This window comes from Leopardus geoffroyi, chromosome A3, assembly GCF_018350155.1.
Source record: "Leopardus geoffroyi isolate Oge1 chromosome A3, O.geoffroyi_Oge1_pat1.0, whole genome shotgun sequence".
NCBI lineage: Eukaryota > Metazoa > Chordata > Mammalia > Carnivora > Felidae > Leopardus > Leopardus geoffroyi.
Window position 1 is genome coordinate 51,774,005 of NC_059336.1, and position 25,323 is coordinate 51,799,327.

General features: G+C 37.3%; 1 protein-coding gene and 1 long non-coding RNA gene across 8 annotated transcripts in view; both read right to left on the reverse strand.

Annotated features, from left to right (window-relative positions):
- Positions 1-3,273: 3,273 nt before the first annotated feature.
- On the reverse strand, positions 3,274-9,535 carry LOC123579604. The gene is made up of 2 exons (XR_006702842.1): positions 5,665-9,535; positions 3,274-3,892 (listed from the first exon to the last, which is right to left on the reverse strand). It is a non-coding gene; the product is annotated as an uncharacterized LOC123579604 (long non-coding RNA).
- A 3,270-nt stretch (positions 9,536-12,805) lies between these two features.
- Positions 12,806-25,323, reverse strand: part of CCDC138 (coiled-coil domain containing 138) — a 138,132-nt gene continuing 125,614 nt past the window's right edge. For 6 of the 7 annotated variants that reach the window (XM_045443732.1, XM_045443733.1, XM_045443730.1 and 3 more), the window contains 2 exons: positions 15,026-15,164; positions 12,806-13,300 (listed from right to left, as the gene is read on the reverse strand). In XM_045443732.1, coding sequence (XP_045299688.1) covers positions 13,135-13,300; positions 15,026-15,164 — 305 coding nt within the window. In that variant the 3' untranslated portion in view covers positions 12,806-13,134. Of the gene's footprint in view, positions 13,301-15,025; positions 15,165-25,323 lie in introns of those variants that run through there. The other variant, XM_045443736.1, reaches the window with a different exon arrangement.

The window sequence follows — 25,323 nt, forward strand, 5'->3', positions numbered from 1 at the left end:
GTAGGACTGAAATTGCTTCGTTTTCCCCTAGAAGTCAGCCTATGTAGCTCTTTATAGTCCATAAATTAAGCCGGCGGTGAGACTTGTGTTCTTGAGACGAAGTTGGCCCAGTTGGGTGGGGCTCAGTGTAACAGCTGCGCTTTCCACTAGGTGGTGCTGCTAGCCTACTGGGGTGGATTGTTGCAGGGCTCGTAGGTGTGTATGCACATGCACGGGAGCAGTGAAAATGGCGCCACCCAGCTACCCAGTCTGTTCTCCCAGATCAGCAATTGTGCACCCGTCCTCTGTCTTCAGCTCTCATCCACTCCCCGCTTCTTCACTCTCCATGACCAGGCCCCAGGCAGCACCTCTCTCCCAAGCCTTGTCTCAGATGTGGCTGTTTTCCCCGGCACCCTACTTCTGAAGGACTGCGGCTTTTACCTGTTCCACCCCTCTGCAGGAGGGTCTCACCAAGCAATGGCCAAATGAGCAATGGCCGAATATCAGCTGCACCCAGGTACACCTGCTGGACCCTGTTGTTGATGGTGCCCCAAGACTGCGGCCAGGTGCCAGCCCGTCCCAGAAAATGTTCGTGAGACAGTGTAGCAGCAGCATCTTAGGGATTATGGAAAATCACAATACACGCCTGGCAACAGGCTTCACCCTTAACAACCTTGCCCCAGCACCAGCGAATGTGGTTGCCTTCTGGGGTCTGCTGGAACCAGGTGGCTTCAACAGTCTCTACCAAATGTCCTTCCAGCAGTGGAACCACTTTTCCCCATGTGGCCAGAGAACCTCCCGGACCCCACTCTGTTCCTGGGGACTCGCCCTTCCCACCAGAGCACTGCCAGTTGTCGAGCTGCAGAGTTGCAGCCTTTGCGCTCCCCATGTTTACAGTATTAATGGAATTTAAACCCTCTCCTTTCTCCTTTCTCCCTTTTTAGTTTAGTCCCTGTGGCTGTTTCCAATTTTCCACTTTCTCTCCAGCTGCTTTTGGGGAGGGGTGATTTTCCCGTATTCTCCTCCCCTCCCCAGTCTCTGTCCTCTCTCCGCGCAAAAGCGGTTCCCTACCTTTCGGACCTTCTTGCTCCCCAAGTTCAGCTCTCCACGCTGTGTACCTGCTGAATTCTGTGGTTCAGGTTGTGCAGATTGTTGTGTTAATCCTCCAATCAGTTTTCTAGGTGTGTAGGATGGTTCAGTGTTGGTCTGGTTGTATTTTATGGACGTGAGACACACAGAAAGCTTCCATGCTATTCCGCCATCTTGGCTCCTCCCCCAAGATAATTTTAAATAGGGGCATCTGGGTGACTCAGTTGGTTAAGTGTCTGACTCTTGGTTTTGGCTCAGGTCATCATCTCGTGGTCTCGTGCTTTTAAGTCACATGCCAGACTGCACTGTCAGTGCAGAGCCTGCTTGGGATTCTCTGTCTCCCTCTCTCTGCATCCCTCCACTTGCACTGTCTTTGTCTTTCTCAAAATTAATAAATAAACCTTAAAAAACAACAAAATTTGGGCCCAGGGAATTTAAATGGCTTGCAAGTTCACACTATTTAAGAGTGAAGCTGGTGAATCAGTCAGGCTCCCAGTTGGAAATGGATGGCACATTCAAGGTGGGTGATATGAAGGAATTATTTACAAAGAGAGGAATTGTTCTGTCTAAGGTCTAAAGAAACCAGAAGGGGCAAGAGAGACAGCAGTTACCAGACCCTGGAGCCAGAGGGCACCATGTAGAGGGGCAGCCTGACAAGGCTGTGACCTGGAGCAAAAGGGTTCTCCTGGCCTCAGGGACCTTGTAGGAAGGAGCTGAGCAATAAACACCCTCCCACCTCCTGATTATGCTCTCTGCTTGCCAAACTCAGCAGGAAGCCCACATAGGTCAGCCTTCCATCTGCAGGGTCCAATGAATCCAGCACAGCCAGAGAGGCTAAAACTGGATGTCCTGGATCTAGTCTCTTTTCACAAAGCCAAAGACTCTGGAGAGAGCACTGCACATATGCCAGTCTCTGGAAAGTGACACACACAGTGCCCATCCTAGCCCTTCCACTACTGGCTGTGTTACCTTGGGGAGAGGTTAGATTTAACCTCATCTCTTTATCTATGTGTTAGGAATGGTACAAGTATTGAACTCTGACATTGTGCTGAAGACTGGGGAGAAGATGATACCTGAAAAGCAGTTGGCCCAGTGCCAAGTAAGTGCCCAGCAAACTGGATGTTCTGATTGTTGATCTCATCTTCACCTCACAGAACCTATAATGCAGTCATTGGCAGTTCTTCCGGTTTGGTCTCATCCCAGCTGGGTGCTACACGTTTGCTATGAAATGCTTTTAGAGCTTTGAAAAAAGTAACTGTAGACTTTGTGCTACAAACTATTACTTGGGCAAATTCAATGGATTTGAAAGCTCTATCATAACTTCCTCTATATACATCTAAAGCCTTCAGGCTTGTCAAGTGGAATGGATGGATTGAAACCACACTGAAATAAAATACAGGTAAAAATAAGGAATGGAACTGAGCACTACTGAATTCCGTAACGAGTTCTAGCTTGATGGCACTGTTACACCAAGAGAAGTCTCTTCCTTAGCCAATTCCCAACCATACCACACTTGAGCCCCAACCTCACATCTCTCAGCTCTCAAGGTCTGTGCATGAGTCGTCAACTGCATGGGACTGACATTCCTTCAGATGCTCACCTAACTGCATAGCTTGCTGCCTGGCCAGGCCAGTTTAGGTGTCCAAGAACTTAGAGAATAAATGGATTAGAAAGAGATCATGAGAGAGGGAGAGGAGGTCCGAGAAGAGAGGGATGTGATGAACATGTGGCATAGAGAGGTAAGGAGGATGGCATGAGGTGGGGGATGGGAGTGGACAGAGGAGGTTGGAGGAAGGAAGGGGTTGGGGTTTCTTCTGTGATGATACAGCAGATGGGTCCACAATGAGGGGAAGGTTTGAATGGGTAAAGATGAGAGAAAGAGAGAGAGAGAGAAATAAGGCATACAGCTTTGGCCGATAACACCTTTTCAGGAGCTTCTGCTTCTGAATTCCCAACCCTTAAATCCTTCACTGGCACAGGAAGGGATTTGAGACCAGTGTACAACCATCAGAAGGATGCCAACTCCACATTCTGCACACATTCCGCTGCTATTCTGTGGTCCTGTGATATCTATGTGCACTGGCTACAGTGGTGACAGTGACGGGCTCACTCTCATGCACTGTGCCACCCGCACAGCACTGCTTACTATCCACCCAGGGCTATCCTTGCTTTTAATTTTCACAATAATCCTGTGAAATACCATCATTACTCTCATTTTCTTTATTTAAATAAAATCTTTCATGTGAATATAACACACATACACAAAAGTGCCCACCATGTAAACACACCATGTGAAGTGTAATAATACATTATCATAAGGTGAATGTCTGCATAACTTCCTCCCATGTCATGAGATTGAACACTGCCATCCCTCAGAAGGCCTCCAATCACAAACCTCTCCCTAACTGCATACACAATCCTCTATCTTCTAGATAAATAAACTGTGACTCAGAAATGCGATTGCTTGGGATCACACCACCTGGACCCAAAAGGAAACTTGTCATCTCCTTTACACCTCAAGCACTTTCCAGCCAACCTGCTGCTTCTAGAAACAAGACTAGGCTGTGCCTTTCCATGTGCCACTCAAGGTGTCAGCTTCACACCTGGACAAAAAGCAACTCAAGTGTCCAATGATCTGGAGGAGCCCCTCACCTGTAGCCTAGATGGTGAGAAATCAGTTAGCTCCACGGCTCAAAGAAACAAGTGGCTATTTTCGTGGCAGGCTGAGAAGTAGAGGTATGAGCTGGTCCAGGCACAGTGGGGTTGAAGGAGGCAGGCTTGTTTGTGCCTATCTCTTGTGGCTCCGGTGCTCCAACAAGTATTCCTACAGAACATAAAACAAGAAGATGGTGAAAAGCTTTGCTCAGGCCTTCCTGAATCACCTTTTTAAATAGCTGACTAATACACACTTCTTCCCACCATACACCCCAGCTGTGTAGATCTAAAGTATTCTTCTCTGCAAGATACCTGAAGAGGCAAGAACATGGTCCTGTGTGGAACTCTGTTCTTCTCCGTTCCAGTGACTGCGGTTATTCCGTGCACTTGGGTCAGGATTAAGTTGAACTACAGTTCAGGCTCATGAAGAAGAGGCAAAGGGAAACCAGACCATCACTGTCAGAGCTTTCCAGCACAGGGATCTTTCACATATCACTCTCTGTCACTGATGGAGCCTGGACAGCCTTTATACAATCTCTCATAAAGGCCCTTCATCAACACAGTCTCAAGGGCCACCAAGCACAAAAAAAATCCTACTGTTGGTGTAACAGCAGCCTTACCTATGTCTGCATGATGGTGAAAAATATTTGGGGAAGAAGTTAACAGTGTACCTGTAGCACAATGGATAACTGGACTGGACATTTCCCTGTGCCCTTGGTCTCAAGCCTGCTACTTGCCACACTGAGCTTTGAGTCTGAAAGCCCAGAGAATCACAGAAAGTAGAGGGGCTGGGTCTGCTATTCAGCTCTTCCCCTTACACCTTACTTTTCTGAGACTCATTTTTTTGCATCAGGAGGATGGGGATTCCTATGATTCTTCTTCATGAGGTGGTTGTGAGAACAGATGAGATCAAGTATGTGAATGTGGTTGAAGACTGTAAGATGGAGAGATTAGGAATCCCAATCAGTGCCAGCACTTCTTGCCACATGGCTGGTGGGGCTGTTCTGCCTGCATCCCCTTCCTGTGGGTGGGCTTATCACTGTGATTTTCAAAGGAGTCTGACCCTGGGAGTCCCTCCCTTCTCCATTCCCCCTACCTGATGCTGGTCAGTTCTCACCAGCTTCAGCCAAGCACCTCTCACCTCGACCCTGACCATCCAAGGACTCAGACATTTCCACTGTGGATGCATTACACAAAACACTTTGCAGGGCAGGGCTGCACAGCATATCCACTGTGCCATGTGCATTTATTTCTCTTTACAGAACAACCTAGTGACTCTTTCCTTCCACAGACCACACCTAGAAATTCCCTTCCTCCCCATCCCACAGCTATATATGTGTGTCTGTGTATACATATATACGTATATGCACATATACACATGTATATACACAAATACTTTGTATAAATGTATACACACACACAGACATACACACACTACACTTAACACAAAATAGTGGAAGCATTTCTTTTAAAATCAGGAAGATGCCTGGGTGGCTCAGTTGGAGCCAAAAAGAAGCCATTACAATGAGTAAGTAAAAGTATTAGACAAAAAGAAAGATAGGTTCAATGGAGAAGATTTTTGGAGAAACTAACTTCACTGTCAACAGTAAGATTGGAAATGATACACTGGAGCACTAAATGAGTGCTAAAGTGAAAACTAAACAAAATAAAGGGCCCCTGAAAACACTATGAGTGAATTCCCAAGTTTAAATAAATGTTGGGTACTACTTTGTTCCACTCCTTAAAGGAACAAAATTCAGGCTGGCCAGGGACTTCCTACTACTTTTCACTCCTATTAATATGATACTTTGTGTTGTCTTTTTTCTTGTGGACAATCTTGTCAGAGATTTGCTTTAGTCTTTCAAAGCACCAGCTTTCAGTATTGATCCTTTGTTACATTGCTTATCTTTTTAATATTCCTTCCTTCCACTTTATTTATACTTTGTTGTTCTTATTCCATCTTCTCTATATGTTTGGTTCACATATTTTCAGCTTCTTCCTTTCTGATAATTCAACCCCACATTTCTGTGGAAAAATTACTTCAGTTAGTTGCATAATACAAGGTCTGGCAAGTAGCATATCATCCTTTAAAGTATTTTCTAATTTCCGGTATGATTTTTTGATCTTTCAGTTATTTAAAACAATGTCAATGCTCTCAATGTATGAGTATTTACATTATCTTTTTGTTACTGACCTCTAACAATTGCACATGGTCAGAAAATGTGCTCATTTTGAAATTGGTTCTTTGAAACTTAAGACTTGATTTATGGCCTAATACATGGTTAATTGTAGGAAATGTTCTGTGCACATTTAAAGAATGTGTATTTTGTTCAGTCAACATTCCATATACTCTTATATTAAGTTTATTGTCTTGTTCAAGTCTTTTATATGCTTAGTACTTTTTATGACATGATTTATTGATTACTGAAAGAGATGTATGAAAATCTCCCCTTATAATAATGACCTATTTCTGATTTTCAAAAATTATTCACACTACTTGTATTTTAGAGTTGTACTTTTTTTTCCCCTTTTTCTTTCTTTTCCTTTCTTTTCTTTTTTCTTTTTCTTTTTTTTTTTTTTTTTTTGATATGTCTTGTCCGTGTATCTTTTTTCTCCCACTGTTTTATTTTCACTCTTTCTGTGTCCTTATGTTTTTAGAATGGCTCTTGAAAACAATTTATAGCTGAATTTTTAAAATCCACTCCAATAATCATTGCCTCAACTGGTGAGTTTAATCCATTTATATTGATTGTGATTACTGATGTAATTGGATTAACTTCTACTATCTTATTTTATATAGATTTCCTTTTTTCCCTTATTTTTTTCATGCCTTCATTAGTAGAGTCCTCTACCTCTTTTATTAGTATAGAAATTATTGTTTTTAATCTTTTGGTGGTTTATCTAGAAATTTTAACATCATGTTTAATTTAAAAGTTTGAGTTACTTTGGTAAGCAACATATTAACTTAAAACACTTCAACTCTGGGGCACCTGGATGGCTCAGTCAGTTAAGCGTCCTACTTCAGCTCTGGACATGACCTCACTGTTCGTGAGTTCGAGCCTGGCATCAGGCCCTGTGCTGACAGCTGGGAGCCTGGAGCCTGCTTCAGATTCTCCCTTCCTCTCTCTTGGCCCCTCCACTGCTTGCACTCTCTCTCTCAAAAATAAGTAAAAATTAAAAAAATTTTTTTTAAAAACAAAAGAACATTTTAACTCTAATTCTAGTTACTCCATTCCTGAGTTGCTGTTCATGTCCTGGGTTTTAGTTCTTTTCTAACCAAATTAAATATGGCTATTTTATAAGTTGCTATAGTCACATTTACCATTTTCTTTGGTGTTATCTCACCTCTTCAACTTCCGGAGAGCGTTTTGCTTCTTCCTAAAGTACATCCTTTAGAAATTCCCCTAAATGTAGTTTATTGGTAGTAAATATTTAGTTTCTCTGAAATGTCTTTATCTTGCCACTGTTCTTGAAAGATATTTTGAGGAGTAGGAAAATTCTACTTTGACAGTCATTGTTCTTTAGTACATTGAAAATATTCCACCATTTAATGGACCAGTTGTTGTTGAAAGTCATTTTTGATCTTTGAAATTAATCTGTCTTATCTCTGGCTGCTTTTAAGTTTCTACTCTGTCTTTGTTGTTCTTTCATTTTCCATATGATGTTTTTATATCTTTGTTTTATCTTTCTGTTAATTCATTCGGGTTCTTGAACAAGGGATTCATATTTTTCATCAGTTCTCAATAATTTATTCTCAATCCTTATCATTTTTTCACACATTATATCTGCCCTATTCCCTCCTTCTGGAACCCATTTAACATGTATATTAGATCTCCTTATGCTTTTTCCTTCATTTATTACATCTTTTAGATTTTTGTTTCTTTATAGGCATTCTGCATAATTTCTATAACCAATTTTCTTCTAAACCATATCCATTGAATTTCTAATTCAACATTTTCACTTCTATGAAGTTACTTTTCAAAACTTACTAGCCGTTTTTTCTATCTTTTGTTTCTTCATTATATTTCTAATGACCTTGTTTCTTTAAACCTATTGAACGTACTTTATGTTGTAATTCGGTTTCTCAATTGTGAGTCAATTTCTGCTCTCACTTATAGCTTTGTGTGTGTGTGTTCACTGTGAACTCATGTTGCTCTGCACCTTATCTGAGTAAACTTCTAAGGTCTGGGATGCTTCTTCGATCAGGCACCTAAGGGTAACCAGTCTGGGACTCATTTCAACCAGATTCTCTGCTTAACTATTTTGACTGCCAACAAATTCAAGTCCCATGTCCATGTAAATGTGGACAGGTAGTTAGGAATTCCAGGAGAGATTTCCTTCCCAGAGTCAAAGCTGAGACAGGCATTCCCACTTTCTCCCTCTGCAGAGTAGGGCTTTCCCTAATTCTATCACACACACTGCCCTTCAGGAGTCCTAACTTTATGCAGGGATCACTGGTTCAATCTACCATCTTGATCGTTTCAAGTCTTTGCCTTCTGCCCCATATGCCTACCCTGGCTACTAGTGATTGGCAGGTACCTGAGGGGAAACACTGGGCTCCAGTCCTTAATTACCCTTTTGATTTTATATTTATCATCATTTCGGGCCTCCAAGGAATTTTTTTACTTTGCCATTTGCTCAGGGGTGTGTGTGTGTGTGTGTGTGTGTGTGTGTGTGTGTGTGTGTATCCTCAACATTCTTAGCAGTACTGCACTTGGAGGATAAGTGTAGCATACCACACTGCTGGAAACAAAAATTTTCTATTTAACTTTATGTACTTTAGAAGTATTTCTTCTCTTCTTCCCACAGAATTTGGATGTTGGGAGAGAAGGAAAATGCACGGCCTTGAGCCACAAGTATAATATGGGTAAAAATCTCGTATTGACTTTGTCCCCATTATCTCCCTTTGTGTAGATTACTTCCAGTCATATAAGTAATAGTGGCTTAGTTTAGCCAGCCTCTCAGGTCTCCCCGAGGCTGTTTCTTTTCCAATCTGTAAACTGGCAATGATTGTAAGACCCATCTCAAAGTGCTTATAAGGATTAAATCATACATGTAAAAATGTAGATCAGTGTCCAGTACTTAAAACAGTTAACAAATATTAGCTATGATTATTTTCAAAAACTTCTTTCTCTAATATTGCCTGGTTATTTGAAGTCCAGATACGCTTTAGAATTTTTTTTTCAATTTCTAAAAAGAATTCTTTTAGAATTCTGACTGAAATTAATTTTGGTTGAAATATAGGAAGTAATTTGGGGAGATCTGACATCTCAACAAAATCAAGTCTCTTCATCCAGAAACATGGTATATCATTAAGTCTTCTTTGATATTCCTCAGCAAACATTTGGCAGTCCCTCATTTAGGTTCTGAACATTTCTATCATTTTGTTTCATATTTTATAAGAGTTTATTAAATTATTAAATGCATAAGTAAAAACAATTTCTAATTATTTATTGCTGGAATATATAAAAGCTTTTGCTTTTAATATGCTTATTTTACAATTGGGTATCTTGATGAAGTTTTGTAAGAATCTTACCATTTTCCAGATAATCACATTTATCTGCAAATGATTGTTTTTTTCCTTTCCCAAAGTTACACTTCCTCACTGGACTCCTTAATTTTATTCCTAACCTTAAGCATGTATGTAGTGCTTCATAAATTTGTTGTTGATTTCATATTCCTTTAAGCATATATCAGGGATAGGAGTTGAATTATAACCTTTTAGGCATTTATTAAGACTGTGTGACTTTCCCCCTTTATTATAAAAATACACTAAAATATATTATTCTTACCAGAAAGCCAACTTTGTATTTTTTTTATAGTCAATGATATTTTATTTTTTTTAATATGAAATTTATTGTCAAATTGGTTTCCATACAACACCCAGCGCTCATCCCAATAGGTGCCCTCCTCAATACCCATCACCCACCCACCCCTCCCTCCACCCCCCCCCCCATAAACCCTCAGTTTGTTCTCAGTTTTTAGAAGTCTCTTATGTTTTGGTTCCCTCCCTCTCTAACCATTTTTTTTCCTTCCCCTCCCCCATGGTAGAACACCATTAAGTTAAGTTCCTCAGGATCTACATATGAGTGAAAACATATGGAGTCTGTCCTTCTCTGTATGACTTATTTCACTTAGCATAACACTCTCAATTTCCATCCACGTTGCTACAAAAGGTCATATTTCATTCTTTCTCATTGCCACGTAGTATTCCATTGTGTATATAACCCACAATTTCCAACTTTGTATTTCTAGAATGCATGCTAGCCTACTTGGTCATGGATTGTTCTGGTGATACATGGTTGGTATTGACTTGTTCATAATTCTTTAGACTTTTTAATCTGTTAAATTCTTTCCTACTTCCTTTGACAATTTTTGCTACTGGGTTCATGCTAACTGTATAAAATGAATTAGGATGCTTTTTCTACATTCTGGGACAGTTTGAACAGCTTTAAATATTTTCACCTTAAAATGTTAAAACAATTCTCCTGTAAAACACCTGGACTTGATGTCATTTTTAAAAAGAATTCTGGGATGCCTGGGTGGCTGAGTCGGTTAAGTGTCCGACTCTTGATTTTGGCTCAGATCATGATCTCATGGTTGTGAGATCAAGCTCTGTGTAGAATTCTGCACTGACAGCACAGAACCTGCTTGGGGTTCTCTCTCTCCCTCTCTCTCTGCATCTCCCCTGCTCCCCACATGCATGCACACACTCTGTCTCAAAATAAATAAACTTAAAAAGAACTCTTCCATAATTTTATCAAAGACTTCAATGATTTTCTATTGCATATTTCTTAATTTTTTTAGTGTTTATTTTTGAGAGAGAGAGAGAAAAGAGTGTGAGTGGGGGAGGGTCAGAGAGAGAAGGAGACACAGAATCTGAAGCAGGCTCCAGGCTCCAAGCTGTCAGCACAGAGCCCGATGTGGGGCTCAACTCACAAACCGTGAGATCACGACCTGAGCCGAAGTTGACACTTAACGAACTGAGATACCCAGATGTCCCATATTGCATATTTCTTGATATGATTTTTATAAATTGTTTTCTAGAAAATAGTTTATTTCATCCAGATTTTCAAATTTATCAGAACAGGGTAATAAAGAATTTATAATATTAAAAAAACACTTTTATTTATCCTAATAAATATTTTTATTCTTTACAAGTTCCTGGCTTCTATTTTTTTGGTATGACTATGTATTTTCTTTTTCTTCTTCAGTGTTTTGAGAATATTGATCCTGCCTTTAAGAGTAGTTACCTTAACATTTTTGACAAACATGCCTTTATCCTTCTTTTCTCTGTCAAAGTTAATTTTGATATGGAACATTTTGACTCTATTTCTCATGAAAATATGGAAGACTTTACTCACTAGCTCTTCCATCTGTGCTTCAATCTCTGGGCTCCATTAATTCTCAATTTTTAACATCAGTTAATATAGTTTATCCAAATATCACTAAATTATTGCTTTTCCCATTTTTTATCCTTTTGAAAAATTTAACACTTCACTCCATTTTACAAATTTACAATAATTAATTACATTTATTTATGCTTATGTGATTTCAGTTTCACTAGTCTTGTGGTATGAGGTGGATTTAATAAATCCAATTTCCCTTCATGTCTAAGTTGGTTGGAATGATCTAAGTAAGCAGCTTCTTGTCTCAAGACATGGTATCCTTTCTAAACACTTACATATCTGAAAATGTCTTTCTTCCATTGTCTTCATCTGTGAAAGCATCTTCACTAGGTATAAATTCTTTAAGTAAAACTTTCCCTCTCCAAAACATGAGAGGGTAGTTTCCTATCAACTTCTGTCATTGCATGAGGCTAACTTGGTTTTTCTTCTCTTGCAGGTAACTGGCTTTTGTTTGTTCTTGCCTTTATCCTCATAATACTTAGAATTAAATTACAGTTCATTTTTAAATTATAGGATGCATCTAATTATAGAATGCTTTTCTCATTGATTTTTCTGGAACACAATGTGCTCTTTCAATTCATACATGCAGATCTTTCTTTGGTGCCCCAAAATCTTTGTTCAACTATATCTCTGAGCAGTACTTTTGCTCTATCTGTTCTGTTCTTTTCTTCAGAAACATCAAATACGCCAGGCTCAAGTGCCAACCTTTGCTCTTCCATCGGCTGTCCACTCTCTCATTGGTACCATCTCAAGGTACTTGTGAGAGCTACTCTTTTCTCGTGACACTGATTCTATCTTTTGCCATATCAGTGATGGTATATTTTTGTGTCTGCTGTGCATTTCTCCTTCTGCATTCTTTAGTTCCTAAAAGTGTCACCATACTCAACCTGTTCTCTCTTTATGGCTTTCTGTTTCTGCTTCACAAACAGCACATTTTTTATACTCATCTGAAGAGGCCCAAGCGTTTCCTGAAAATTTCTCCATTTCTGGAAATGAGAATATATACTGATACAGCATAATTTAGGACAATGCTCCTTTTCTGTGTTTCTCAGTATTCTGTCCCAACTCCCACCATCTCCATCCACCTCACCCAGACCTGTGGCTACTTCACCCATCTTGGGTTATATAGTAAGAGATATCCCTTGGTGTTGGGAGACTAAGATATTTTTATGTTTTGTTTTTTTTTTTTTTAAAAAACCCATCTATGGTACATATATAGTTTGGTGATGATTAAATTATTTTGGAAAAAATAATAGAAAAAATTCTTTACTCTGTGAACAGCACAATAAAAATCAGTTTTTGTGAATCTAGGATATACACAAAAGTTATGGTATGAGGATGGCAGTTAAAACTTATATACTTTTGGGGCACCTGGGTGGCTCAGGTGGTTAAGCTTCCGACTTCGGCTCAAGGTCATGATCTTACGGTTTGTGGGTTCCAGCCCCACGTTGGGCTCTGTGCTGAGGCTCGGAGACTGGAGTCTGCTTCTTATTCTGTGTCTGTCTCCCTCTCCCTCTCTACCCCTTGCCTCCATTCATGCTCTCTCTCTCTCTCTCTCTCTCTCTCTCACACAAATAAACATTAAAAAGATTTTTTTTAACTTATATACTTTTGCTTCTGAAAGGGGAAATTGTTGATATTTTGAGAAAGAATGACAACATGATCTAATCCTCTTTCCCACATAAACACCAATTTTATTCCAAATAATCACATAATTTAAAAAATTTTCCTAAAACACTCTTACAAAAAGTAACCCCAGTATCACTAATTCTGGAAATTCCATTTTGTACATTAGTAAGTACTACCTCAACTGAACTGAAACAGTCCAAAAATTCCATAGCTTCTATAGATTCAACTTAAAAGTGAAAAAAAATTATATTTTTCATGATAAATGATGCTACTGATAACTTTACTTGGTAGACTTTTAGTTACTTTGGTGATTTTTACAATCTTACAAATAAGCAACACATATATAATTTATATAAAATAATATTAAGTTATTCTAATGGCTTGCACTGGAGGCCAAGGAGTTGCATTTTGTTAAACCCAAATTGAACAGAGTTGAATTTAAGTTAATACAGAGAAAGGCATGCTCTGGATGTGTTGTCCTTTGCATTTCTTGAAGCATCAGATGAATTGTAAAAAGTTCAAAGAGCTTCTTATTACTCCTGGAAGAGAATGAATACATTAACTTAATTGCACACACTTAGGGAGTTTATCTGGAATGGCAATGAGCAATCATTTACTTGTAAATGTGGGCAAATGGCACCTGGTTTTCAACATAGTGCAGAAAATATGTAACTAAAGGATTAATACGTCAAGGCAAACAAAAAGGGGTTTTAGGAGAGAAGCCTAAAGTGGAAAACTATTCAAGGAAAAAAAGAATATGCTCTATGATCCTGAAAACTGAACCCTATTCACCATTAAAATGCTTGAGAATATTTTCTTCCTCACAGTTAGAAAAATTAAAATACTTGATCATCTTATTTTAAGTAAGTAGCAGAACATTGGGTTACCTTTTGACTTAGGTCAAAAATACCTTTTCAACCAACCTACCTGTAATTATCAGTCAGTAATTTCATTTTCAATCAGAATAATATCTGAAACATTTTTCTTATTTCCTTGTTTATATATATTTACCTCCTGAAAGAAATTATCAAATAACCTATATAACCACCTGCTAAATACAAAACGATTCACATCTTTGTGGTTTTAAAGATTTACTTCAAGACCTGCTTGAGCATCAGCTATTCCCAGCCCTCCATTTAGAGATTTGTTCTAGCTCTTTCTCTCAGTCTGAAATGAACGTAAGCTATAAAACACATCGAGAATAGTAAAATGCTTTGGCTCAAGGATATACTTGCACTTTGGGAATACATAAACATAAACCCATGAATTAAGAGCCAAGACCAAATTAAACCCAAGTAATGTTACTGCAGCTTCAAGGCACTATAGGTAAACTACAACATGTCTTCCTGAGAATTTACTGATTACAAATCAAGATAACCATGGTACCTTCAGTCTGCAAATAAAGGAAGAAAATTAATTGATAAGTTTACCTGACATTTGTCCCAAACTAATAATGTATGAGGTTTTATTTTGACAATTAATAACTTACTGTGGTGTGGTACAGTGTACTAAGCACCAAGCAGAACATGTGGACCTGCTAGCACACATCTACAAATAATTTTAAGATGTATTATATTTACTATTCAAGTACACCGAGGCCAGATAAAATACCTAGGTTCATTACCATGCAAATCACAGGAGAGAGGAAAGGAATGGGGCAGTGGAGCTGAACCAAAATCAAAATTTTACCATTATAAACATGGGATGAGACAGGTGTTTAATTTGCCTCAAAAGAAACACCAGAAAATACCTCAAGATTAGGAAAATAAAGCTTAAAATCTGTGTCCTTTATTTATAATTTAGTAACTGGTTATATCGAAGTTTGCATCAGGGGAAAGAAGAAGAAATGCAAAAGCCCTTAATTCTCACAATAAAATCCAAATTAGTGGCGTAACAAGCCCATAATTCTGCTTCATTCTAATTCCCTAAATTCATTTCAATACATCAATAAGGATTTGCATATATACTTTTATTACCTTTTTTATTTTCACCTGTGGTATTACAGAGTATCCGTGTGCAGTAAGTCACTCTGATACTACCACCTAGTTGCTAAAAACTGCTCTTATTTTTACATACCCTGTGGTACTTAAAGTTTGTTTAGCAGAAATGAACTATGGAAACAAGATGTTTCTAGATGGATACTCCAATTCTCATCTGCTACTGAGTATGTATCTTAGACATGCATTAATATTTTATGATTCTCAATATCACATCACAATAATACATCTTTCAATACAAAATTTTAGAAATAAAAAAAATCTTACTTGATTTTGGAAAGTTTCTGCAGAATAATACTGAGCTTTTCTAGTATTTGAAGATCAAGCTTAGGGGTTCGAAGCAGCACTGAGCAAGTACGAAAAAATAAAGTGTTGCTACAGGCTTCCAGGAAAGGCTGCAAAGATTCTGCAAAACAAATTACCAGTGCTTTACTGTTAGGGAGTAGATAAAAAAAAAATTAAAAACAAAATAAACCTGAAGTATATGGGGGTATTCATAAATATTGGTTTGGATTTTCATTCTTTCCATACTTTGGGGCAAAAATATCATCACTTGAAAAATTAGTCTCCACTGTCTATTGTTGAACAATGCAAACCAAAAATAAGATTATTTTCCCTAATATCCAACTTCCATTAGTCAGCACTTAGCAGAAATTCCATGCTTGAAAGAACCGGGGAAAGTCATTTCTTCAGTAAGTTCATAATAGTAGACTGAGTTTAAACAATTGGCAATAAGAAATATTTTTGGAACAGCAATTTTTTAAAAAACCCTACCTTTAAGAGTTTCATTTGTGTGTTAATGACAATTTACATAATCAATGGCTAGGGAATAACGTTTTAACAGAAGAGCAAAAGGGTGAAAAGACTGAAAATATTATAAAATAAAAAATTTTTCACGTCTATGTAAAAAAAAATTACAAAACTTAAAAAGCAAAAAGTTCTAAAAATTAAAAGCAAAAAAAAAAAAAAAAGGAAATCTCAAACTTGAGGCAGAGGGATTGGGAGGAAATCCCCTTGTAATATATTTGCCAGAAGATTGATACTTTTTTTTTTAGACTGATACTATTTTTAAAAAAGCTTTTATAATCAGTAAGAAAAAGATGGACCTAATATTTTTTTTTAGTAATGAGCAAAGGGCACAAGCAAGCAATCGTGACAGAATAAATATAGAAAACATATTCAACCTTAGGAGGAATAAAATAATTAGAACTTGGCAAATGTGTATCAAAAGTCTTGAAAGGGTATATCCTTCGATTCAGCAATTCTGCCTCTAAGCCTGTGTCGGAATCAGATGTATGCAGAGGTTTGTGCATATGGGCCACAGAAAAGTCTGTAATAGTGAGAACTGAAAGCTCTGCTAAAGTGGTTATGAGCTGAACACAGTAACGTATAAACATACTAAGATGCACATCGCTAGTGGGGCACCTGGGTGGCTCAATTGGTTAGGTGACTGACTTGGCTCAGGGCATGATCTCGCAGTTTGTGAGTTCCAGCCCCGCATCGGGCTCTGTGCTGACAGCTCAGAGCTGGAGCCTACTTCAGGTTCTGTTCTCCCCCTCTCTCTACCCTTGCCCTGCTCACGCTCTGTGTCTCTGTCTCTCAATAATAATAAATAAACATTAAAAAAAAAAAGATGTACATCACTAGTATTGGTAATTAGGGGGGTTTGAAAAGAAGCAAAAATCAGAGATTTTTAGACCATACATTATCACCTTTAAAATAGGTAAATTCCCGTGTAAAAAGCCTCTGTAAAATTCAGAGGCTACCACAGTAAATACAGGACTTTATTTCACACAGGTAAATAAGTCCATAGATACAAAGGACAAAAAAATATGAGAGCTTTGTATAATCGTTATTTTTGAATCCACGAGAACAGCCTGAAAGACTGTCTTTACTGAGCAAAATATTCAATAATGAAACCAACGAAATCCATACTAGTAAAGTCAGAAGAATGTTGTGATAACAGATGAGAGGTGATACAGGCTGGCAATGGAGCATGATGACAATGGTCACGTGTCCTCTGCATATTACCATGTGGTAAAAAGTAGGAGAAAAAATGTAATACTTTCCCCAGTATTACAGCAGTCTAACCCAAGTATGGACTAAACTGACTTCACCAAGTCCTGTGTTATGTGTGTGTGTGTGTGTGTGTGTGTATGCCTATGTGTGTGTGTGCATGCATGTGTATCTCAGTTATAGAATCTTTTTTTATTTGATAAAGAATATGAAATGTTTAATAAACCAATATTCAAAATAGTTACACACATCTGTTTTCACTTTATGTGAATTAAAAAAAATCACATTGTGACAAATCTTATAACCTTAACTTAAAATACATGAATATTAACATTTACTAATATATTTACACATCTTATTTACATCATCAACAAATCTGATGAAAAACAGCATATGTTATTTTAACACAGCAGGTTTTGATCAGTCTTTGAAAATTGATCCAGGAATGTGCACTGCATTTAGTTAAAAAACATTTCAACCTTTCTGAACTCCTAGAAGTTACCTACTCACACAAAATATTCCAAAGCCTCTGTTTAAAAATTAAACAAAAACAGGAGCAGCTGTATTTCATCTTAAAAGACTATAAAACTGCTTTGTTTAAAAATATGAAAATTCTTATGGTATTTTTTAAGTGTATGCTTTTACTTTTTGCATCAAAATTACTTAAATGAACATTAAGCATCTAATAAAAGTTATAAATAAAAGTGATATTGTGTACTTCATGATTTGAAACAGCTACAAATTAGTTCTCATATAATACATTTATGAGGTTTGGCCGGTAGTAATCCCATTTTACAAAGGAGGAAAATGAGATGTGCCTATACGCTACTGAAAAGACTGAAGTTAAATTTCTTTTCTTAAAAACCACACTTTCTTATTAGCCTACCTAATTTCTTTTACAACTTAAAAGGCCTGTTTCAAAGCAGGGGACTGGAGAGGTTGGGAGGAGTGTGTCATTCAAGTATTTCTCAGCAAAGTACCTTCTATGTTGGATACTTAATTAAGGGGGATACTTAATTAGGATTATGGGTTACCTGAATGCATCTACCTAATCAACGGAAGTTACTAACAGAACTGCAAAATCCTTCACCAACATGGTACTTTACACTTTTTAATTTTTCCTGAAGTCGAAATACTGTTTCTTTTTGTACTCAGAGGTCTTCTAAAATTAAGATCTGAATTATAATCCTGATGGTACACCAAGAGCTCTTTAGTGCATTTTACTGCTCTAAACTTTAATTAGATACCAATATATTTCCCACCACTGACCACTAGGTAAGTTAATAAAACATTATAAAATTACATTAAAAAAAAAAAACCAAAATGAGATCTCTTCTCAGGTTCGTCTCTGCACAAAGATGTTTTTGTAAACACTTTTAAACCAGTATCTTAAAATTCCAAATTATTCAAGTATCTCTTTAAACATATGTCTACACATTAGTAAAAATTGGGGCAAATATGTAAAGTCTTGAAATTCTCATCTGTAATTCCATGGAAATCATTTACAAAAAGCTATTTGCCTTTTTTTAAAGCCTTCTCAATACCATTTCTTGAGAAGCAGAATTCCATCTTGCATTACTATTACTTTGCATTGCAAGTTTTAGCAATTTCTATTGGGTATTTAAACTAATTTTTCCTGAATTCTCCCTTCCCATTTTCTCCCTCTCATCACTGCATCATTGTCACACTGTTACTAGCTGACAAACACTAGGGCTAGTGAGACTCATCTTTCTAAGAAATTAAGTTAAAGGCATGGCACTTTTTCTTCATTGCAAATGTTAAATACAAGGCCAAATTCACCTTCCAATAAGGAGTTTCTTAAATGTGCTCCCAATAAAGGGGTGGGGGGTGGGGGAGAAGCTCCACTGCTACAATATAAACATACCAGAAAAGAAGATCCAAAGAACTGTGAATCAAATACAAGCAAGCATAATTCTTAAGATAGTTCTATTATCCTGGGAAGGGAGGATCAGTTACAGAATCTTCTTAAAGAATGAAATATAGGTTACAAATATAGCACACATAATCTACAAATAGCATTAAAAACACACTGACTGTAATTTCAAGCAGCTTCATTAAAAAAATGCACACAGTTTTATTTCAGATCCTAAGACATATGATTCATGTCAACTCTGAACAGGAAAGTTATATATATGGCTAATATACTTGAAATTAATGGGTAAAGAACAATCATATAAGTCACTGCCAGAAAGACCACTGAGGTTGAGAACTGAGGGTTCTTAACATACCTATAATTTACAATATTGATGTTTTCAATTTAAAAGCATAGAAACCACATAAGAAAACTATAATGGTTTTTTGTATAGTAGACCCTTCAACTCGGATTTGAACTACACAGGTCCACTTACACACAATTTTTTTTCAATAAACAGTGCAGTACTATAAATGTATTTTCTCTTATGATAGTCTTAGTAACATTTTTTTCTTTAGCTTACTTTATTGTAATAATACAGCACATAATACATATAACATACAAACTACGTGTTAACCAACTGCTTACATTATCTGTAAGACTTCCAGTCAACAGTAGGCTATTAGTAGTTAAGTTTTAGGGGAGTTAGTTAGAAGTTCTATGCAGATTTTCAACTGCTTGGGGGGTGGGTAGTGTAAAGGCATGAAAGAGTGTATCTTCCTTTATTTTACTACACTGTAAATGTAAATCAAGTCTTGGAATGAACAAAGCACACACATTTAAGGGCTATAACTAAAAGCCCCAAGTAAATATTGCCAAATAAAAGTGAACTTCCTTGTATGACTTCTATAATGGAAAAAAAAAAAGACCATCCAAAAACTTTAATACATCAGCATACTTAAAATGTGAAGCTTGTACAGATCTTTTAAAAGTAAAAGAGATTCACTGGTTTGATTTCCAGTCACTCTTAAACCTATGAGAAAGCCATAAAATAAAGAGAAAGGAAATTCTGGAATTCTTTATGTACTGGGTTAGGTTTAACTGTATGACTGAAACTCTGCAGTTTTAACATTTTTCAATTCTACAATGTTCAAATTAAATACATTTTTTTAAGTTTAGAAGAACTTCAATTTGAATAAAGGTGGCTAGTACAAGAGTGGGAAAAAAAATTGAAGGCCCAAAACGCCAGGTGACTTGTCTTCTAAAATTCATGTAACACTGGACAAATTACTTAGCATGTCTTCACTGATTTCTACATTAAAATGGAAAGATAATGAATGAGATAATTTCTCTCCCCTAATACCTAGTCGTATTGATCAAAAATTGTAAAAAAAAAAAAAACCAGTCCCCTCAAAAACCTCTTACCTATAACAACCAAACACAAACACAGAAACAGAAAGGGGCAAAAATCAAGGTCACAAACTTAAAAAGTTCTGGCAAATGGTCTAGGATAAAAACATAAAGTTCTAGAGCGGAGAAGAGTTAGAAGTGTGGCCAGAATCCTAGCATACCTTCATCATCCTTCTTTCATATCACACACTGGGGTTGACAAAATCTTGCGAATTCTCACTAATAACCCCCAAATCTGAAGAGGAGCAAATAAAACAGCTGTTACGTTTTCATTCTTCTGATTGGGAAACAGAGAAAGGGGTTACCAGGGTCAATTTGAAAATGATGTTCCTGAGCACACACTACACTGGGGAACCAGTCTGAAGCCAAAAGAATTTCTCTGTGGGAATAGGATACTCATACCTCTCACTTTCCTAATTAGGTGAAATAAACCCAAACAAAATATTTAGCCAAATCTCAGAAGGGAGAACACAGTCCTGATAATCTAACAGCATGTCATTACTACACCCATGGGCCACAGAAAAAAACGTATATATTAAGGAAAATGGCTTTTAAACTGTAGCTCAAAGGAGAAAAGAAAACTGGACTTGGAGAGGATGGTAAGAAGACAGTGCCTCACACCCTTCTATGAGGGCACACACAAAGTATGGACAAGGAAGTCCAAGCAAGAACAAGATTGATTTAGAAACAGTATGGCAACCTGGCATAAATATTACATCAATCAATCAATCAATCAATCAATAAGAAAGGAACAAAACAAGCACAAGATAGTCAAATGTAAAAGAAGACACAGCTCAAAGAACAGAACAGTTTTCCTAAGAGTTTTGAGGTCTATATTAACCTAATAAAAACATGGCTAATCAATAAAATAGGAAGAGATGACAAACAAGATTTTAAAAACAAAAATTTTAAACTGCCATTAAAAAACTGATAAATTTAAAACATCACAAAACTGAAATGATACAGCTGAAAATTATATTACTATCATAAAAATCTGAGACAATTATAGAGAATACAAATGAAAATGATGGAAATAAATAATCAGAAAGAAGTCAATATATGGAAGACCAAAAAAGATCCAAAATAAGATTCAAGAAACAAAAAAGATGAATATATAGGAACGGGGGCGGGGGGGGGGGGGTGGGGTGGGGTGGGAGGACAAGTGAGGGAAACAAACCAAAGACTCTTCATGATAGAGAACAAACTATGGGTTGACAGAGAGAGGTGGGTGGGAGATGGGCTAGATACATGATGGTACTAAGGAGGGCACTTATGATGAGCACTGGTGTTGTATGTAAGTGATAGATCACTGAATTCTACTCCTGAAACCAATATTACAGTGTATGTTAACTAATTAAATTTTTAAAAAATAAGGAGTTAAAGTTAATAAAATAATATATATTACAGTTGACCGCTGAATAACATGGGGGTTGGGGTGCTGACCACCCCTGCACAATCAAAAATCTGTGTGTAACTTCTGACTCCTCAAAACTTAACCATTAACAGCATATTACCGACCGAAACTCTTACCAATAACAAACAGTTGATTGACACATACTTAGTATGCTATATACATTACATACTGTATTCTTACAATAAAGTAAGCTAGAGAAAAAAATGTTAAGAAAATCATAAGGAAGAGAAAATACATTTATACTACACTACTGTATTTATTGGAAAAAAAATCCACATAGAAGTACACAGGCATAGTTCAGGGGCACCTGGGTGGCTCAGTTGGTTGAGTGTCCAACTTCGGCTCAGGTCATGATCTCACAGTTTGTGAGTTTTGAGCTCCACATTGGGCTTGCTGTTGTCAGCACAGAGCCTGCTTCAGATCCTCTAACTACCCCCTTTCTGCCCCTCCCCCACTCACACTCTGTCTCAAAAATTAACATTAAAAAAAAAGTGGACAGACAACAGCTCAAACCTGTGTTTTTCAAGGGATCAACTGTATATATGAAATACTAAATGAACAAAGAAATGGATCTGCAGATTGAAAGAGCACAATAGTGATCCAAGAAAATTTGCTTCAGAACATTCAACAGCAAGATATACCCTAAACTTCATAGATAAAATTGTTAGCCAACCAAGCAAAACAATAAACAAATTACCACTAACAGGGAAAAAAACAGGTTGTCCTCTGACTTCTCTGCAACAGTAAAAGCATGGTTTACAAAGTTTTGAACAAAAGAAAGGGAGATCTAAACTTACTCTACTCAGGCAAGATCTTGTTAAGTACAAAATGCCATAATTTTCAAACATGAAATGACTCAGCACTCTGCAAAGCACTTCCTAAATTGGGGAAGGGGGAGTGTGGGACACACATGGGGGAGGGAGCAGTTAAGAGATTATTCAAAATTATGAACAAAGAAATGTAGAAGTTACAGTAAAAGAACTTGAATAGTGAATATAATTGAATGTTAAAATTAAAATAAAGCAAAATAATAAGAAAACTAATATGAAGCACATGTACAAATTGTGGTCACAGAATGAAAAATATAAACTGTGATAATGTAAAAAAAATAATGTAACTAAAAAACTCAGAAATGGAGGAAGAGAGATTGAAAGTGCACTATTGCTGATGTCTTCATCTTTTTTGGCTGGGAGTCAATACTGTCTAAAACTGAAAACAGTATTTAAAACACAGTATACATTCAAAAATGACTACAATGACAAATTTTATGTTTTCATTTTATAATAAAAAAAGAAAAAGACTCAATGCTTTTTAACTTTTTTTCAATTTTTTTCATGTTTTATTTATTTTTGAGAGAGAGAGGATTTTTACCTTGTTCTTAACAGAAGGAATTTTTGATACAAAATATAACTCAAATCCATTTCATCTTTCCTTTTAAACAGATTTAAGTATGTACACTAAATTGTTTTAATGTTTATTTTTTATTTTTTATTTTTTTTATTAAAAAATTTTTTTAATTTCTTTTTTTAATTTACATCCAAGTTAGCATATAGTGCAACAATGATTTCAGGAGTAAATTCCTTAATGCCCCTTACTCATTCAGCCCATCCCCCCTCCCACAACCCCTCCAGTGACCCTCTGTTTGTTCTCCATATTTAAGATTCTCTTATGTTTTTGTCTCCCTCCGTTTTTATATTATTTTTATTCCCTTCCCTCGTTTTCATCTGTTTTGTATCTCAACGTCCTCATATCAGTGAAGTCATATGATATTTGTCTTTCTCTAAGTTCGCTTAGCATATTACCCTCTAGTTCCATCCATGTAGTTGCAAATGGCCAGATTTCATTCTTTTTGATCGCTGAGTAATACTCCATTGTGTATATATACCATGTCTTCTTTGTCCATTCATCCATCAATGGACATTTGGGCTCTTTCCTTTTTTTTTTTTTAATTAAATTTTTTAATATATGAAATTTATTGTCAAATTGGTTTCCATACAATACCCCGTGCTCATCCCAAAAGACGCCCTCTTCAATACCAATCACTCACCCTCCCCTCCCTCCCACCCCCCATCAACCCTCAGTTTGTTCTCACTTTTTTTTTTTTAATTTTTTTTTTTCAACGTTTATTTATTTTTGGGACAGAGAGAGAGCATGAACGGGGGAGGGGCAGAGAGAGAAGGAGACACAGAATCGGAAACAGGCTCCAGGCTCTGAGCCATCCGCCCAGAGCCCGACTTGGGGCTCGAACTCATGGACCGCGAGATCGTGACCTGGCTGAATTCGGACGCTTAACTGACTGCGCCACCCAGGCGCCCCTGTTCTCACTTTTTAAGAGTCTCTTATGCTTTGCCTCTCTCCCACTCTAACCTCTTTTTTCTTTTTTTTCCTTCCCCTCCCCCATGGGTTTCTGTTAAGTTTCTCATGATCCACATAAGAGTGAAAACATATGGTATCTGTCTTTCTCTGTATGAATTATTTCACTTAGCATAACACTCTCCAGTTCCATCCACGTTGCTACAAAGGGCCATATTTCATTCTTTCTCATTGCCACATAGTACTCCATTGTGTATATAAACCACAATTTCTTTATCCATTCATCAGTTGATGGACATTTAGGCTCTTTCCATAATTTGGCTATTGTTGACAGTGCTGCTAAAAACATTCGGGTACAAGTGCCCCTATGAATCAGCACTCCTGTATCCCTTGGGTAAATTCCTAGCAGTGCTACTGCTGGGTCACAGGGTAGGTCTATTTTTAATTTTTTGAGGAACGTCCACATGGTTTTCCAGAGCGGCTGCACCAGTTTGCAATCTTACCAACAGTTCAAGAGGGTTCCCGTTTCTCCATATCCTCTCCAGCATCCATAGTCTCCTGATTTGTTCATTTTGGCCACTCTGACTGGCGTCAGGTGATATCTGAGTGTGGTTTTGATTTGTATTTCCCTAATGAGGAGCAACGTTGATCATCTTTTCATGTGCCTGTTGGCCATCCGGATGTCTTCTTTAGAGAAATGTCTATTCATGTTTTCTGCCCATTTCTACACTGGATTATTTGCTTTTCGGGTGTGGAGTTTGGTGAGCTCTTTATAGATTTTGGATACTAGCCCTTTGTCCGATATGTCATTTGCAAATATCTTTTCCCATTCCGTTGGTTGCCTTTTAGTTTTGTTGATTGTTTCCTTTGCTGTGCAGAAGCTTTGTATCTTCATGAGGTCCCAATAGTTCATTTTTTAAAATTCCCTTGCCTTTTAATTCCCTTGCCTTTGGGGATATGTCAAGTAAGAAATTGCTGCGGCTGAGGTCAGAGAGGTTTTTTCCTGCTTTCTCCTCTAGGGTTTTGATGGTTTCCTGTCTCACATTCAGGTCCTTTATCCATTTTGAGTTTATTTTTGTGAATGGTGTAAAAAAGTGGTCTAGTTTCAATCTTCTGCATGTTGCTGTCCAATTCTCCCAGCACCATTTGTTAAAGAGACCGTCTTTTTTCCATTGGATATTCTTTCCTGCTTTGTCAAAGATTAGTTGGCCATATGTTTGTGGGTCTAGTTCTGGGGTTTGTATTCTATTCCATTGGTCTATGTGTCTGTTTTTGTGCCAATACCATGCTGTCTTGATGATTATAGCTTTGTAGTAGAGCCTGAAGTCTGGGATTGTGATGCCTCCTGCTTTGGTCTTCTTCTTCAAAATTACTTTGGGTATTCGGGGTCATTTGTGGTTCCATATGAATTTTAGGATTGCTTGTTCTAGCTTCGAGAAGAATGCTGGTGCAATTTTGATTGGGATTGCATTGAATGTGTAGATAGCTTTGGGTAGTATTGACATTTTGACAATATTTATTCTTCCAATCCATGAGCAC